Source organism: Humulus lupulus, chromosome 3, assembly GCF_963169125.1.
Source record: "Humulus lupulus chromosome 3, drHumLupu1.1, whole genome shotgun sequence".
Lineage (NCBI taxonomy): Eukaryota > Viridiplantae > Streptophyta > Magnoliopsida > Rosales > Cannabaceae > Humulus > Humulus lupulus.
Genome location: NC_084795.1, coordinates 278,483,096 through 278,503,062, shown reverse-complemented (window position 1 = coordinate 278,503,062; position 19,967 = coordinate 278,483,096). Strand labels below are relative to the sequence as shown.

Here is a 19,967-nt window from a genome sequence, read left to right as displayed (position 1 = left end):
TTTTTTCCTATTGAAAGAATATCATCCAAAATTCTAGATCTAGGATTAAGCATTTTGACACATTTTTGTAAAAACTCAATTTCTTTATTCAAAGAAATAATTTCATCATTTTTGGAAGCAATAATCATCTCAAGTTTTTTATTATTGCCAGCCATTAGACGATTCTCAGAACACACTTTCAGCCATTGATCATACATTATTTTATAAGACTCTTTCAATGACTCCTCATCTAAATCAGAATCATCAGAATCACTGTCTGAATTCTCATTGTTCTGAACAGAATTATTAAGGCATAATACATCCTTGTAATCGACCGAAGAAAAAACAATACCTTTGTGAACAGAGGTTAAGGCAACACTATTTTCCTCCTCATCACTCTGTTCAGAGTCTTGATCACTCCATGTGGCTGTCATGACTTTCTTTTTCTTTAAGGTATTTGCACACTCAGATTGAATGTGTCCAAATCCTTCACATTCCCTGCACTGAATGCCCTTTTTATTAGTCTCAAAGGGTTTAGAAAAATTACCTTTTGGTTTTTTGGATATGACCTTTTTGTTTCCCAATTTCTTTATGTATTTTTGGAAATTTTTTATCAACAGAGCCATCTCATCATCCTTATCTTCTGAACTTTCCTTCTTTTCTTTAGAGGATTTCAAGGAAATATATTTTTCCTTGATTTCCTCTGTCTTACCTTTTTGTCTAATTTGTTGGTTTAGTTCAAAAGTTCGAAGTGAACCCATCAGTTCCTCTACTTTTATTTTGTCTAGATCTTTTGCTTCTTCAATTGCAGTTAGCTTTGTCTGAAACCTGTCAGGAAGAGCTCTAACAATTTTTCGAACCAAAACATTCTCTTCAAGTTTTTCACCAAGAGCAAAATATTCGTTAGCAATATCTGACAATTTCTCATAAAATTCAGTGAGGGTTTCATTTTCATTCATTTTCAAATTTTCAAATTTTGTTGTGAGCATAACAAGCCTAGAACGCTTGACATCAGCAGTTCCTTCAAATTGAGTTTGAAGAATTTGCCAAGCATCTTTGGCCGAAACACATGAAGAAATCAATTTAATGTAACCTTCACCAACACCATTAAAAATAGCATGTAATGCTTTATTGTTGTAACTGGACAGTTTATCTTCAGCATCAGTCCATTCAAGTTCAGATTTTACCTTAGTTATATCATCGCTTTCTGCTGGAGGAGTCCAACCACTTAAAACAGCTCTCCAAGCCTTTTCATCTTGAGATTTGATAAAGGCTCTCATTCGAACTTTCCAATATGGATAGTTTGAATCGTTGAGTAAAGGGGGGCGAGTTATGGAACCTCCTTCTGTGAAAAAAGACATTGCAAGAACAAGAGCAACAAACAGAATAAACCAAGATCACACTCAGAAATGAGTGACCCGCTCTGATACCAATTGAAATTTAGTTTTTAGTAATTACCAAATTAATTAAACCAAGTGAATTAATTAAAGTGCAGAATGGTAATTAACTGTTTGCACAGAATACAGTTCTGTCGGGACAGAAACCAAACTTGTCACGACAGAAACTGAACACAATAAAAAAACAGTGCAAAAGAATAAAGAACATAATGAATTTTTACAAGGTTCAGAAACCATTTCGGATAACCTACTCCTTGGGGCCACGCCCAGAGAATAAAACCAATTAATAAAGAATCACAAGTACAAAAACATTGACTTAAACAAAATAAGACTCCCTCTTGAGATTTTCCGCAACTTGTTGTACTTCTCTTCACTAATCTGATCTTGATTGAAACGCTCAACCATTTGAACTCCCTTCAATGGTCAGCGAGTGCTTGCATCCTCCCGACGCAAGACTTGTAAAAAATCTTCTCCCGAAGACTACAAACGCTGTGTTCAAATTACAATGTCTATTCACTCATGAACATGGTATAAGCTCCCCACTAAAAACTAAACACACATAATTCTACAAGATCACGTGAATACTTATGATCTTGAATACAAAGAAGAACTCTCACAAATATTACAATAAAGCTCACAAATAATGCACCAAAGAGTTCACTCTTCCCATTGCCTTTAGAGCCCTATTTATAGTCTTTTTCGTGCTCACAAAGGCAGTGAAAGAATTCTTCTAATAAATGCAAGAATCATAGAAGTTATTCTTGATTGTCGAAGAGTTGCCTTATTTAGAAGATGCTGATCCGACAGATGCGATATCAGTGGGGACAGCTCAAACCTGTGTCGGATCAAAACAAGCTCAAAAAGGAAACAATAATTAATGACATTAAGAACCAGTTTCCTGATTGCAATCCTTGAGCTGCACGAAAATATATCAGCAAATAATCCAAAAATAACTTTGGGTAAGTACCGAATATTTGCAATAAACTTTGTTTCCTTTATAAACAAAATGAGACAATATATGCTAAATAAGGAAGCATATTATTGACCAAAAATCACACAAAAGGATAGTGGATTTTCGAAATTTGAAATAAAGGAAACCAAACAATTCCGAAATTTATAATAAAGGGAAACAAATATTTCCGAAAAATTATAATAAAAGGAAACAATTAAATCAACCAATTTCTCTTTTAAGAAAAAAGATATTTCTATAAAAATGCCAATTATAGGATTTACAGTTTTGATTATAGAAAAAGACCAAAATTGTACTTATCCTAAAAAGTAATTTTAAAAAGTATAATCCTTGTAAGATAAATAAATTAATATAAACTTCAACCATATATATAATTGTACTGAATTAAGTTATTGCAGTGAACTATGACAAACATAGTTAAAAATTTGTTCAAGAGAAAAATTCTATAAAAAAGATAACTCTAAGAGCATCAACAATGTGCAGTGCCAAAAGTGTTGCTTATATTAATGTGGGTCTCAAAATCAATAAAATACCATATATTCAACTCTATTTTTTGGCAACGTTGCCCACTGTTGATAATGTTGCTTTGTTTTTCCTTTTATATTTTTAGTTAAGATTATATTAATTAAATAAAATATTATATTTAGCATTTTTTCCAAAATTAGTATCGAAGCCGGCAATAGAGATGCTCTAAGGGAGCACTTGCCTCTCATGGAGAGGCTATAAAAAATTAAAGAAACCTATACTATTATGTATTAAGAATAATGACTATTATACTTACATTGAATCCAATTCCAACAAGATGAAATTCCAATATTGAAAAAAGTAATGACTTTCAATCTCAGTAATAATGCTATACAAGACAAATACCTTGGAACGCCCAATGACTTCAAAATAGTTACATGATTATCCTTTGGCACATGAGGTGGAAACCCAGCAAACCATTATTCCAAATCAAGAATAGAATAAATAAAAAAAGAAAAAGAAAAAAAGGCACACATAGAAAACAAGTTACTCTACAACTTTGTAATTATAATTATCAGACATATTTTGGAGTGAAGATCAATAATGATCATATTTATAGGACAATCATCTCTTGTTATCATATTAATAGAGTAATTGATGAAAATGATTTATTTTTTAAAGTTATTTTGCACTTTGATTTAGTTTTGATAATTTTTTGCAAAATAGTCTGTATAACATTTTGACTAAAGTTCTATAAAAAATTTGAGCAGTTGTCTGGAATGTCGGATGCCATTTTATCAAAACTAAATCAGAGTACAAAATAATTTAAAAAAATAGATCATTTTGCCAACTAACCCTTATCAATATCCAAGTAATATCAAATCATAGCAAGTGCGATACCCACCTCATGTACTTCCTATCATACTGCTTCTGTATATGAATCTTGACATCCTTGTACATCTCCTGGTCAGGCACCAAATCAGTGGCGATCTCATTGAACACTTTAGTAACTTCTTCGTCGCAACCAAGAAGGTTGACGAGAATCTTTTTCAACCTTAGCTCCTCGACATCATTGGGATGATCAATGAGTGAATCCATGAAGCATGCGTAGGAGGTGACTTCGTAGTCTGTCCTGAAATTATCGGGACACATCTCATAGGCAATCAAGTTCATGAATTTAGGCACAGTAGAGTCGTCCACCATTAAGCGAGGAAGTTCGAGCAAAGGCTTCACCCCGTATTTATAACTAAACTTTATTTTTCTCAACGACCAACGCTTGCGATCATTACCTCGTTTCAAGCCGATCCCCGCAGCTTTAAGTTCTTGGACGTTGCGAAAAGAATGAGATTTTTTGGGATCTTTTATTGGTTTTGATGACTTGGGATCTTGCTCTACAGGTTGTACAACAGCAAATTGGAGAAGCTCTAGAAGATGAGTTGGTGACTCGACGAGCTTATCATCTTCTGTAGTCTGTAAGAAATTTGGTTCCAGACTTGTATTGCACTCACTCGGTGCCATAACGTTCTTGACAATGAAATTCTTGATCGAAGCCATCAACTTCGTTGCAGTCATTACTCGTTCATCACTTTCATCAAGACTTTCCATCAAAAGCTCGAGAACATGAAAAGGAATTTGGTTCTCGAGCAAGAGCAAATCATTTAGAGCGAAAACTAATTGATCGATCTTAATGTTGAACCTCTGAAAGAAGTTAATGCTGTATACGAACTGGAGAATGAAACATCCATCTACGACCAACATCAAGCTCAGAGTATCATCATCGTCATCATAGCCTTGAAGCACCTCCTCATCGAATAGCTCCTTCAAACTGGTAATATTTTCTCTAATGATATTAAAGAAGAAGCGGGTAGAATACTTACTGTTTTTGACAAATTCCGCTGTAAATTCAGTCTTGTACTTCTCCCATAGCTCTAGCTTCGGTTTGCCACGGTGAATGGGGCCGATTGATACGACCCTCGGCTCAAAGTACTTGTCGAAGTTCTTGCGACCACGGAACACCATCGGCACCTTCTGTATCTTTGGTTTTGGTTTTGGTTTTTCATCCTCTTCGTCATCACTGGATTTTTGAGCTGGTACCATTCTCGACTTTTCATCTATTTCGTCGATTTTAGAGTCCACATTTTCATTCTTGGAAATGGCCGCCACAGAACTTTGGTCAGCTGCTTCATGGCTTTGATCGGCTGGAATGGACTCCATGAACTCATGCACACCCATAATTTTAACGAAATAAATTTAAAGCAAATATTAGTGATGTATATGCGATAGTATTGGATTGGATAGTATATAATTTTGCATGTGTATATATATGAATTTTGTTGGATTTATTAATTACTAGTATAAGACATTAAGATCATTACGAATTTTTCTAAGTTTAAATAATTATGTGCAGCTTGTAAGTTTGGTATATATTCGTTTCCAATAAAGAATTAATATTCATTTATTTCAGTCCAAGTTTGATGAGCTCTACATATTTTAAAAGCTAGATGAGTACAAGAGAGTTTAATTTCCTCTAGATATCATATTTTTTTAAGAGAGTAAAATTCCTATTAGTTAATAGTTTCCATGAAGAGATCGAGACCATAAGGGAACACAGCTTTCGTTTCATGGTAGGGATTGACATATATGTCATATTATATAAACATAATTGGGATAGAATATTAAATGTCAAGTGCCCTTTATACTATATATATAATTACTAGTTTTAAGTTTGAGAGTACTCAAGGAGTAAAATGTCTTATTTTTTATAATATAGAAAAAAAATAGTTAAATAGTTTTCTAATAGGTGATGTAAATTTTTTTTTACTTAAATAAATAGTATTTCTCTATATATAGTGAAACACTATTAATCAAGCTATAAATATTTTATTATTTTTTTATAGACTTTTGTATATATATGAGTATGATCTTATTATATTTAATTATTTTATTTCTTAAAATGAATAAAATATTTTTAAAAATATAATATTTAAATGATGTAGAGAAAAAATAAAGAAGCATATGTATGGTGTAATATAAAAGTTTGAGGTAAATTATAAAAAAAAGTATGTTTTAGTTATATATTTTGTAATATATTTTCTCTATAATATTTAGTTAAATCTCATAAAAACATCTTCTATTAGCTCATTTATATATATATATATTTATAATAACTATGCACAAACTCCAATTAATCCATATATACATTTATATAATATTTTAATATTATTATTTTTCTTTATAAGTTTTTTCTCTCTCATTTAGTATATATTTATTTTTTTATTATTTTATTTTAATTAATAAAATATATTTAAATAATGTAGAGAAATATACAGAGAAGTTAATGAATGATATAATATAAAACTTAGATGTAAAATAGAAAAAAATGTGTTTTGGGAAGGTATTTTAAATGATGGAGTATATTACCTATTGGGAGTGCTCTTATTATTTTTTTTTTCAAAACACAATACATGAATATGTGATGATGACATATATGTTTCAACAGAGGTAACCGGAAAATGCTCTCTAAGTACTAAATTCATTACTTTTAATCCAAGTTTTGTAAGAATCATTTTATACCTAATGTGTGCTTTATATATATATATATATATAAAAATAAAATATAAAATGTAGAAAAGTAGTGTTATAGGATGCAAAAGAATTGTTTTGAGAACTATAGTTCAAAAGAGGTTAAGCTGTAGTAGCTTAAAACAGATAAATGTAAATGTAACAGTTGTAAAAACTAACCAACTTATTGACCAAAATTAAAGACTATATTTACATAAATGTGGTAGGTTTTGAGTGAAGATGTATAAATTACATTGTGAAAACGTATGTCTTAGGACAATTATGTCGAGTGCTGCTTGAAAATGAAATCATTTACAATCTTGAGCAATGTTTGACGTTGAAATGTTAATTTTTTTTTTTGGTTGTTGTGTTTAAACTGATTTCCTATGGCTTAGAATCAACCAAAACCTTAGGTTACATATAATTAGTAAAAATATAATTAATTTTTCCTATAGCTTAAACATAAAAAATAATCAGCTGAAAAAAAAAACGCATTAACAACCCATGCTTCAAGTTTCTATATTACCTCTCGCTCTTATGTACGTGCATTTGCTATTCAATTCAAATGTAATTGTGGATCAACGATTCAACTTAAGGTGTTGCAATTCTACCAGTGTTTGACAAATGTTTGTAGTTGTTGAAATTATAGTCTGCTTGTGTTTAGACAAGTATTTTGGAAGTCGAAACACTTGTTGACGGTGAGAATTCGTCAACGATATAGGATCAGAAAACTCAAAGTATATTGTAAAAGTTAGGTAGAAAGAACTAGAAGAAAAAAAATGCAGAACCACAATGGAGTAAAAACTCGTATATTGCTTAATAGCTTGGGTGTACAATGAACTTTCCAACCCCTTAGCTTGAGGGGTCGAAGCCTATTTATAGGTGGGCTCTAATGACCCCTGATACAAGGTGGTCCCAAGGGACAAGATCGTACGTATGTACATTGTCAAGGTAGTGGTGCAGAGAGTCGTGGTGTCGACTCTGGTACATGGTCAGGGGTATGCAGAACATGCCACCACTTCTCGTACTAATTTGTGTCACCACTACTTGTCGGATACTGATATCAGAATCACGCATTTTCCACCTTTATAGTCGTATATCCCGTACTCGTACGCATGCCTTGTACCTGATGGTTCTTCTTTCATTTCCAAGATATAAATTCCCTCCAAGCTTCATTATATTTTGCTAAGTGTTAGAGAGCATCATGGGGTCTTCATTAACGTAGAATGGATTTCCTTTACAAGTTTTCCATATTGAGGCACTTTCGTGAAATAGGTCTTGGATAGTGAGGCCCTATTGCGTATCGGCCTCGCGACATAGGGTTTGGAGAATTTGGCCTCGCATAGTGACGCATCTAGGTATGCGGCCCTGGCGTCAAGTGTTGGGGTTTTATGCCCTAATTAAAACCCAAATTCTTTGTAATCTCATTTTATTATCAATAAAAGAATAGAAATAATTTTTTCACTTGTTCAATCACTTTGCTCACATATTTTATTTTCATGATTATTTGTTTAATATAAACTTCTATTAAATCCCGAGCATATAGCTAATCTTATTTATAGTGACGTAATCACAGTGGAATATAAATATGATTATATGTTCAAAATAAGTTAGTCCTAAGATTAGTCAGTGCACTGAATTTACACTGACTTGCCAATCTACGATATGATCTACTTACACATTACAGTGTTATGTTCTTTCCAGAACATTAGCAAAGTAGATAAGATCGGATGTATTTGTTACATCGGACAGGACCGATATTGACAGTTGATAAGATAAGTAAACATACCATTATTATCTATTCTAGTCATATCATATAGTTGACCATAGGTCAATTCAATCTCAATTCTGAGTGGTTAGTATTATAACTGATTGTATTATTTGAGTTATTTGACATGTTCGTTACCAGCTTACCCTACGGACTAGCCCATACTTACATCTTGGGAACTCAGTAGTATAATTGAGTGGGAGTGTTAATCATAGATATGAACATCTATAGCTTCTGATGAAGAAGTGAAACGATGGTTTCCTTTTAGTTTGGTTCAAGGTGAGAAATGATAGAGATCTCATTTCAGTAATTAAATTAGTTTACTGAAATATCATTTACAAGGAACTAAGTGTTTTAAGGATAAAATACAATGAGGGGTAAAACGGTATTTTAGTCCTATCTCATTGTAGACCGTCTATAGAGGATTGAGTGACAATTATGGTTGTAACAATGGATAATTAATAGCGTTTCTATATTTTTTATAGAGCGTTATATGAATTCAAGAGTGCAATTCCAAGTCTATAGTGGAGTCACGAGGAATTAATAAGTTAGTAAATTTATTTGTTAGATTTATGATAACTTATTGGAGCTTGATTTCATAGGCCCATGGTCCCCATTGTACCTTGGATAAAATCATCTAGATAGTCTTAATTAATTGATTTAATCATCAATTAGAATTATCAAAGTTGATCAGGTCAATTTTGGATAGTTTCACAGAGTAGTGTAATTTTGAGAAGAAAAGAGAAATTATGGCAGATTTATTAATTAAGATAAATTAGTATCTAAATTAATAAATAAATTTAAATCAAGGTTCAAATTATAAATAATTAATTTGATAAAGGATTTAAATAATGATTTAATTAATTAAATCAATAGAAAATAATACAGACCTTGATTTTAAGTCCAATGGGCTTATAATCAAATGGGAAATTTCACGGGCCTATAGCCCATGATAATTTTGACCTAGGGCTTCAAAATGGCTGTTATTTTATTGATTTTTTAATTAAATTAAATGGCCTAATTGAGTCTATAAAAGGAGTGCTTAGAGAGAAGTTAAAACAGAAGTTTGATAAGTCTCAATTCAGATTTTCTGATAGTTTTAGATTTTCTCTAAACACAAGTCATTTTCTAAGCCTCTTTGTTATTTTCTCTTCTTCTCTCTATATCTATCTCATGTGTTGAGAATTTCTCACACTAGTCTAGGTGGTTCTAAGGGTACATTGGAAGACCGTGAAGAAAATTGAAGATCGGTTCAGTTTCTTGATAATACTCTGCGACAGAGAGGATACAAGAGTTAGAGAAACTGAAGGAAGGACTCTTTAATTCCCCTGCGTATACTGTAAGTATTTTATTCTTTGTTTCTCTTTGAATTCAATTTTAGAAACATGTTTTAGGCTATCTCGTATTAATTTGTTTAATATTAGATATACATGAAAATAAATAAAGATCCTGTATAAGCTTTTTTCAACATCAAGGCATATCAGCTTCTCGGCATGCAGTGTGCCTCTCTTCACACAGGCCTCGCGCCAAGGCAAATGAGCCTTTAAGCCTTGCGATGAGGAGCCTCGCCACCTGGAGCCTCCTTCGCCCACTCAGCCTCACATAGGGAGGCACCTTTCTTCTCGCGGGTCTCGCACCAAGGCGAATGAGGCCTTAAGCCTTTTGTTGAGGAGCCTCACCACCTGTTGCCTCCTTCGCCCACTCTGTAACGCCTTGGTTACCCCAGAACAGTTGCAGTAAACGGTGAACCGTAAATTTAACTCGCTACCCGAGTTCTTTGGTTAAAAATGTGCTTCTAAGTGTAATTAATAGGCTAAGGTAGAAAACCAATAAAAAAGAAAGGATACATTTTATTTAGAACATAAAACTGTTCATGGGCCCATAAAAAAACATTTACAAGTTATTTACAACTCAAAATGGTCATTACAGTTTCAAGTTTACAAACCTGCCGACCTAAGCGGAAAAAATAGGGTAAACCCCCTAGTTCCTCTGAGAACTCCCTGGCCGTGGTGGTCAAGCTGCCGCATATGTACACAACACCACCTAAGCTCTCCACTCAAGGTTGGGTGAGCTTTTCTTTCCCTTTACCTGCACCACATAGCACCCATGAGCCAAAGCCGAGCAAGAAAACACAGTAATGCATATAAATATAAACAAATTATTATTATTATTATTATAATCACACAGAGTTTATAGCTCTGAACAGATGAGTGAATATCACTTGAGGTTCTAGTAAACTATAATGAGTGATTGACAAGCAAGTCACTAGCTTAAACAGATGAGTGACTGTTGGGTAAGTCACTAGCTTAAACTGATGAGTGACTACTAGGTAAGTCACTAGCTTAAACAGATGACTGACTGCTGGGTAAGTCACACGGGGCTCAGCACCCACAGCCATGTGACTAAATAGTCACTGCGGCTCTAAGTAACTAGCCTTTGGCTAGACAAGCGCTTATAGTATTCATTGAACTTGAGGTCGGTCCGACATTAATGCTCTTCTGAGTCATTTAATGCAGATGTCAATTAGATCTAATCTTTGTTGGTTTGCGTTGAACATGCTAAGGTCGTTCCTGACTTATAAGTCAGCACTGTGTGACCAGTGCCCAGTACCACTGCCGAACTTGACTAATGAGTCACAACTTCACAGTTGATACTGACACCTTAGCCAATTCTGACTAATTAGTCAGTGCCATGCACAAGTGGGCAAGATTTTCTAAGCATTCAATAATCACTCCATGTCCACATTTACACATTCAACATGCCTCATGAATAACCATGCATGTCACATATGGGGTGCAGTTTTCTTACCTCTGATTCGAGCGAGAATGAATAAAAGATTGAGATCGGTCTGACTTTTAGTCCTTTAGCGGTCACCTAGTCATAACCAAATATGGTACACCATCAATAAAATGAATAAAAAAGGTTCCCAAACCAAGATCTAGCCTCCGGGACATCAATCCCCACTAATCCGAGTAGTAGGAACAAACCCGAGGCCTACAACCAAGTTCCCGAGGTCAAACCACTCAAATGGGCTCAAAACTACCCAAGAGTCGCGGCCCTAGCACCTTGAGCCGCGGTCCCCAGCCACATCAAGAGCAAGGGCCACGGCGCCAGCAAGGCCAAAACCTTCCCAGCTGCTTCTTCAAGCTTGGGCTGCGGCGCCCAAGAACAGGGCCCCAACCCCCCACCCAGAACCAGCCAAGAACTCGATTTATCCCATCCTAAACCTTCCAAAAACATACCTAAACACTTCCAAATCCAAAAATCAAAGTGTTGACGCGGTTCTTCGCCAAAAGGTAATTAAGAAAAGAAGAGAAATGGATTAGTGCTCATGTTGAACCGAAATAGATAAATGATCTTAGAAATGAAATGGTGACTCAAAATACATTTTTTGAGTGGTTCAAAGGTTAAAATCCTTCTACTCCACTAGTCAGTATTATTGCTATATACTGGATATTTGATTACAGGGTCTTTCTTACAATATATATTCCAACCCCTTATAACTCCCAGGGTCTCCATATTTATAGGAGAAGGCACCTGGGAGTTGGTAAGAAGGTCATCCCGTGACCTTCTTACCTATCATGTCAACTCTGTGACATTTATGATTAATTCCTAAACCTGACACATAAGTGTGGTCAAATCAATAGGTAAGGGGATAATGGGCCGCACGGCCCAAACCAGTTGTGGGTGTCTGAAAACACACGTTCCTGCTGCGTGTCCGAGAAGTCAGGGGTATATCAGACACGTGATGTCTGATATATGCACGTTTACCTTGCGTGATTGACTTTATAAAAGGTCACAGCCTTCAACTCCAGCTCGTGGCACGAGCTGGATGCTTCCCTCGACCTGTGGTCTTCAGAGCCCAGGCTCAGTCCTTAAGCAATCTTGGCGAACCCTTAGGTTACCTCGAGCTAAGGAGGTAGGACCTTACGATGGCAGTTCCGGTCTTGGGGATACTCACGTGGTAGTCGTGATTAGGCCGTATCTCAGCGCGCTAATCAGCCCGTGGGAGAATCAGGGCGTACACAAAGTTCCCAAACTTCCCAATGATCCAAAACCATCAAATCCCGAGGCTCAAACGAACCAACAACTCAACGATTCACAAAATCCAATTCTAAGCTTAGAAACTCTAAAAACTCAAAACTTAAAACTTAGATTACCTTTGATTGGGTTGTTTCTCGTCAAATCCTTCGGTCAAGAAGCTTCTAATCTTTCCTAGGATCGCTATGCCTCGATCCTCGCTTGATTCCGACTTCTAGAACTCGAGATTTATTTGAAAATGCCTCGAACGATAAAATGAACTAACGGGAAGAGAAAAAGTATTTTTCTAACGTACGGTTCTATTTGACAAGCTACTTCAAGCTTAAGTAACCTCAAATAAAACCTAGTGCTCGGGGTCCCGAAAACACCCGAGGGGACATTATAGCCAAAACTTCCAGAATTTCCTCATGATCTCAATAACTCGCAATTTATCATCAAATAACCATTCTCATTACTCAATATCCCAATAAATGACCCCGTTATGAAAAAACCGCTATTTCACAATATAAGACCGTCTCATGCCGAATAGCTCGAATATATCTCCATAATAATGAGATCTCATCCATAAATCACAATATGCACCAAAATACACAAATATGCCCTCAACGAGCCAAATTATCAAAACACCCTAATAATCAAATGTGGACCCACATGCATGCATATAACATCATATTATAATATAATTCACATAAATATGCACATTATCATTTAATGGCATAATTAAACAATTATGGCCCTCCCGGCCTACTAATCCAGCCATTAAACCGCATTAGGGATTTCGGGGCATTACACACTTGGTCTCACATGATGAGGCACCTTTCTTCACGTGGGCCTTGCACCAAGGCGAATGAGGCCTTAAGCCTTGCATCGAGGAGCCTCGCCACTTGGTGCCTCCTTCACCCACTCAGCCTTGCACCAAGGCGTATGGGGCCTTAAGCCTTGTGCTGAGGAGTCTCGATCTTGAGGCACCCAAGAGTGCTATAATTACAGTAGTGACCCTTTCCTACCGAGGGGCACGTCAAGTGGTCGCGAGGGAGTATGTGCGCACGCCTAAGGCAAGCTAGGACTCGCATAACGAGGCCCTCGTCCATTCAATGCTCATGCCCATATGCGCCTTCATCGATGGATGCTTCAAAGGAAATTATCCCATATTCACACTTTCCCCTTAGTCTATAAATATACTTTTAAGTGTTCTTGTAGACTCTATCCTATGTTCCTTGTATGATATGAATGGTACTATTGCTTTGCTTTATTTTAGGAAGTTTGGGAGGCTCAACATTGGTGTGTTATCTGATGGTATATGAAGAAACACAAAGTGTATTTGGGTGGTGTGTTTCTTTGTAGTGTATAAAGAAACAAAAAAAACCAAATAACTAGGGTGGTGATCCAAGTACATCCTTGTAATTGAGTTAAGGCCAATTATTTTTGGGTGCAGATCCCAAAGTTGCCAAGGCTCTTGATCTCTACCATTCATCCTAGACTTGATCCAATGGCTAGGAAGTCTTGACTCTCCTTATATATACCTAAGGCTTGGATTCATTTCTTCACACCAAAACTTACTTAGCCTAGTGGTATCTCATTGAAGCTATTTCCAAGGGCTCCAAGGCTTGGATTCATTAGGTTCGCTGGGGATACTTGAAGGGACGCGTTAAGGTTTGTGGATCACTGCAGCTTTTGAGGTAAGAATAGTGGACACTTGCACACAGGGTGTATGCTTGACATACTTTACGATGTCCATCAGAACACAGATCCACCCTTTTACCTCAACAAGCCCATATCTGACATTGTATAGTCCCTAGACACTCCGACTAGGACGTCCTCTCTGATCTTTTTCAGTTGTGGATCTCCCAACTGACCTTCCTTTATTCTTTCCAACAATGTAGACTGTAGCGTAATGTTGGCCAACTGGCCCACCAACAACTCTATACAAGCTATGGTCATATCCTCTGCTAACTCTCTGGATATCAGTCTCGCACTGTAAATTTGTCCTAGACCCTTATGGCTTAAGGCATCTGCCACTACGTTGGCCTTCCCTGGGTGATACAGGATTTCACAATCATAATCCTTTACCAACTCCAGCCAACGCCTCTGTCTCATGTTTAGGTCTTTCTGTGTGAAAAAGTACTTTAGGCTCTTGTGGTCAGTGTATATCTCACACTTCTCCCCATAAAGGTAATGCTTCCATACTTTTAATGCAAAGACCACTGCTGCCAACTCTAAATCATGTGTGGGGTATCTTTGTTCATATTCTCACTACAAGAAATTCGACATTTACTTACCAATATTAATCGTAGGTAAAGATAGCGTATTGGTAGGTAAATCTCTTTACCTACATATTTTGACCAATTTTGTATTGGTAGGCTATAGTTAGTCGAGAAATGTACTATTGCCTAAAATTAGTATATTGGTAGGTAAAACTCACATGGACCCCACATAAATGACTTGGAGTTATTTGACATGGCATCTAATGTTTCAACTTACGTGGCAAGCCTTGTGGCATATTTTTAATGAAACACGTGGCACACATTTATTGGACCAGTTGGAACTAAGTGATTGGGTTACTTGTTCATTTTTATTGGTTACATGGCACTAAATGATTGGTCCATGTGGCATGTTCTGGTATACCTATTTTTACCTACACTTATTTATTTGTGAGTAAAGATAATATTTCTATATATGTAATTTTAATAATATATTTAAATTTAATTTAATGTAAATAATAAATAAAAGTAATTAATTATAAAATAACAGAATAAACATTAAGATGAGTGTTCGAGAGCCTCATATATTATAAAATAATAAACATTAATAACATAATAAACAAACATATATTATATACATAATTCTCTTTTCCAAGTGTTAAACTAATAACATTCCATAAAAAAAAATGTCAACAAGTGTACATAATTCTCTTTTCCAAGTCATTACAAATTCAATAATGTTATTTTTATTGACATTCTTCACTTTGGGATTGTTGCACGGGAGCCTCCTTTTCTCTAACTGATCTTGTGAACGCAAATGATGGCTTTGGGAGGTGGACAACGACGATAGCTAGAGGTGAGGTGAGGGTTGGTTGAAGGACTATAATTAACTTCAATACAATAAATATCCCTAATTTAATCATCATAAGGATTTCATAAAATATATGACTTATTATTATGGGCATTTGTGAGACTTGATATACCAGCATATATTAAAAACAAATATATGAGCACATCAAGTCTCATAATCACCAACATAAAATAAGTACACTTGTTCTTGAACATCATAGGCACAAAAAAAAAAATCAAAGTAACAATGAAATAAATTGTAAAACACACTCCAATTGGATTAAAAACTAGATTGAAAATTGCATTTATGCTTTAGAAAAACACTTAAGATTAATGCAAAACTTTGGAAACATAGCAGCAAATAAATAAATAGATTCAGTGCTTAACTATTAAAAAAAATCATCCTTAGTCAATTTCTTCAACTATAATATGAAATCAAAACTTCTACAACTTAAAATTAATATAAAATCTGAAACATGAATAAAGAAATTGTGTCTTCAATCTGGATAAACATATCAATATCTTAAACAAAGTCCTGAGAAACCAAATATCCAAATATGAAAACAAATTTCAGAAACAAAGTACCCAACCAGCCAAACATCTAAATCTGAGTACAGGAACAAAGCACTAGATTCACCAATGTAGTAAACTTATCAAACTAATCTATTCATATCTTATACTCACATCAAAACCAAACTAAATTCTTATTTAGAGTAAAAGGCAAAGTTTGAATGAACAGATCATGCTTTAATGCACATAGAACAAATCATACAAATATATAGCAAGCTGAAAAGCAAGTTGTAAACCAAACTAGACCATGCAAGCAAACAGAGAAAAATACACAAAATTCTTAACAATGAATTACATATGTTTGCAATCCCTACAAAACAAAAAACTCAATACACAACAAATTTAATCACACAATATATAGACATATTAAAACAGGCTCCTTGCTCAAAACAAAACCATACCCTACATCCAAAGAGCAACACTAAATCTGAATACAAATATAAAAAACAATGTACCAAAGCACTAAATTTGAATAAAACCAAAACAGAAAAAATGAAAATACACAATAAGAAAAACCAGAAATAATATAAGAGTAAAATTTGTCATGTGACTAATCTCAAAGTTACTAATGAGGAATGGATCCATCCTTGAGAGAAAGTGATATAATTTAATCATGCAATTAGATCCAATAACCTATACGAAAAATAGATCACATAACATCAATGATCAGATTTAAAACATAATAAAAAACACTTATTGAAAAAAAAAATCACAGATTATCAAATATCAGGTCCAAAACATAATTAGAAACAATAAAATAACAAATCAAATTCAGAACACACTAGAACAATTTTATGAATTAGAATTTGAAACTAATCCATTTCTAGAACAATTTTATAAATTTGAAATCTAAAGTTATCCTTTTCAAAAAGAAAAATCTAAAGTTATCACTAAAGCCCATTTTCTAAGTTTACTTTATTTGAATTTTCTCATAAAAGTCATTTATATAAGCATATTTCCAAGTCCTTTTTCATAAAAACATATCATTTAAAGTAGAAATTGTACAGTACAAAAATCACGACAGAGCCAAAAATTATTCAATTCTTTAACATCAAAAAAAGATCTAAGATAATGATGTATTCAACAAGCATTATACAGTACAAAACAACACAATAAAGAAATGCCAAAGTCTTTAAACAAAAACAATGAATCACAACTCAAAGCCTTAGAAATATGACACAAATAAAGCAGATTAAACCAATGAAATACATAAACCATATTAAAACAATGAACGCACTTAAATACTAAACACACATTGCAAGTACTAAACACCTAAACCATATTAAATCTAAGTCATATACTAATGCACATTGCAAATAACAATCAAAGGGCCTCAGAACAATGCATCATCATTAATCCTTCAAAACATTGGGGATTTAATCAAAATGAATCATAACAGTATACCTCAAAGGAAACCAACCGACAATATGAAACTCAAAGCCACCCAATCATTGAGCCAACAATCTGAAACTCACAAAGACATAGCCAAGTGTATCAAAAATTTCATACCACCCGAGCAAGCAAATTGATAACAATCTCAATATGGCGCCCCTGTCAAAACTGAATAACAATCTCAATATATGGTGCCCCTGTCAAAACTGAATAACAATCACAACTAATATAAAAATAAAACAAAGGATAACAACCATTCATTTAAACACAATTTAAACAAAACCATACCCATAGAAAAAATTGAAACCAGGAAGTCGTTTCAAGGGCTGAGACGGAGATTTGAAGATTAAGAGAAGGGAGTCAATGATTCAAATATGGAGGCGGCAATAGGGGCTAAGACAACTTGACAATGGAGGCAAATATTCAGATTTGGAGGTGGTGGCAACAACTAAGAGTACTCATCGGAGGGAGGCGACAACCACTTTTCTGGGTTTCACAGAATGAAGACTGAAGAAACATAAATAGAGAAAGCACCAACCCGATTGAACAGAGAGATGATCCAGGGAGATTGTAGTAGAGGATGTAGGATTACAAAATGAAGGGATTAAGCTGAGTGAGGAGTAGCAGCAGTAGATGGCAGATCGACCATCTCGTATGGAATAGAGGAGAGATGAGAGTGCAGCTGAAGAGAAAAGACAAGAGGGTTAGGGCTAGAGAATGAAGAGATGTACGGCGTGAGGATAGGGTTAGAGATATAGATGTATTAGGTTTATAAACTATAAACCTTAAATAAAAAAAATTAAATATTAATTTTTTTAAATAAATAAATAATATTATTAGTGCCACATGTACATCCACATGCATCTCTCATTTGACATGTCAGTTAATTTAATACACATCGGGAAACACATCACCACTTAAAAAAATTTATATGTAAAATTTATGTTAAAACTGGAGGGAAAAATAAGCGGTAGTGATAAAAAAATTTCCCTCCAAACTTATTCTATAATGACCCAACTATTTCTAAGACCTTAACTCCTTGAGTTCGGTAGGTGCCATCCGGTATGGTGCCCTTAAGATAGGCTAGGTGCTCGATACTAGTTCGATTGTGAAGTCAATTTCCCGAGTTGGAGGCAATCTTGGTAAGTCGTTAGGAAATAACTCTGGAAATTCCTTTATGATGCGGACGTCTCCAACCTTTAGTGGTGTTTCCTTTACCACATCCGTGACGCTGGCTAAGAGTGTGTGACATCCTTTTTCTATCATCCTCTGAGCTTTGAGAGATGAAATAAGCAGCGTACGTAGTCCTGAAACTTTTCCCATAAAGCATAGTCTCTGTTCGTCAAGAGTCTCGAACATCACTTTCTTGCGTTTGCAGTCGATGGTTGCGCCATGCCTTGCTAGCTAATCCATACCCAGTATCACGTCGAAGTCTTTAATCTCTAATTCTATCAGGTCTCCTTCTAGTTCTACATCCTCAATTTTGATCAGTACGCCTCGTACTATCCGTGATGATAGGACTATTTCACCTGAAGGCAATTCTGTTACAAACCTAGTTCTAAATCTTTCACAAGGTTTGTCTAATTTCTCTATCATTCCTAACGAGATATATGAGTGAGTGGCTCCCAAATCAAATAATACTGAACATACATTATTGAGGATAGGAATCTGACCTGTGACCACTTTATTACTAGCTTCGGCTTCTCCCTGGGTCAAGGCAAAGACTTTGGCAGGAACCATCTTGTTGTCCCTTTTCTCCTCATGCTTGAGCTGTGGACAATCTTTCCTCCGGTGACCTTCCTGACCACAATTGTAGCATCCCTTGGTGTTTGCACGGCACTCATCAGGATGTTTCTTTTGGCACTTAGAGCACTGCGGGTATTCTACATAACCCAACCTACTACCTCCATTGTTCGTCCATGCTCTTTTATCGTTGTCAGACTGCTTATTGTCAGGATGCCTTCTCTTCTGTCCATTACTATTGTTGCTAGGCTACTGGTTGTTGTGGTTGTTGTTCTGACCATTCTGAGGTTGACTCTGCTGTTTAGGCTTAGGCTTACTGGCCTCCTCCTTAGTAACATTCGCCTGAAGCCTTTCTACTTCTATAGCCGTTTCTAGAACATCGACATATGTAGTAGTTCTAGGGTTTCCTAGCTTAACCTCTAGCTCAATATTTGGTCTAAGTCCTCTAACAAACTTGGTAACCCTCAGAAAATTGGTTTGAACCAACTCTGGTGCAAACTTGGCTAGTCGGTGAAATTGTCGAGCATATTCTGCTACCGTCAAGTTGCCCTACTTCAGACTGGTGAACTCCTCAACCCTTGTAGCGATGACTACCGAATTGTAATATTTCTTGTGGAACAACTTCAGAAATTTGGTCCATGTCATGGTGGCAACATCGTGAGTCTGCTGAACTAAGTCCCACCATATTCTAGCATCCTTCTTAAGGAGAGACGAAACGCAGGATATGCGGTCCGTGTTGCCGAGATTCATGTGTGCTAGGATCGGCTCTACATTTCTGAGCCATTCTTCCGCCTCGAAGGGGTCTATTGTCCTTTCAAAGTTTGGAGTGTGTTGCTTATGAAACTGCTTTTAGATTGGCTCCATGTACTGAGCTGGGTAGGGCGCATAGTTTGCCATTGGCCATCCCCCATACAGACCTACTTGTTGGGGTGCCATTTGCTGAGGTTGTGGTTGCGGCTGAGGCTAAGGCTGAGCCTGTTGTCGCTGTTGCTGCATCAATTCCTCCATTTGTTGTCGAAGTTTGACGATGT

The 19,967-nt window shown here is 35.4% G+C and overlaps 1 protein-coding gene across 1 annotated transcript; it reads right to left on the bottom strand.

The window, feature by feature from the left end:
- Positions 1–2,695: 2,695 nt before the first annotated feature.
- LOC133821685 (UPF0481 protein At3g47200-like) lies at positions 2,696–5,129 on the bottom strand. Its single transcript, XM_062253846.1, has one exon. The coding sequence runs from the start codon at positions 5,041–5,043 to the stop codon at positions 3,694–3,696; it is 1,350 nt and encodes a 449-aa protein (XP_062109830.1). The 5' UTR covers positions 5,044–5,129; the 3' UTR covers positions 2,696–3,693.
- Between the last annotated feature and the right edge of the window lie 14,838 nt (positions 5,130–19,967).

Bases quoted from the DNA above. Each gene is read 5' to 3' on its own strand.
- LOC133821685 (XM_062253846.1), bottom strand. From the start codon at position 5,043: ATGGGTGTGCATGAGTTCATGGAGTCCATTCCAGCCGATCAAAGCCAT.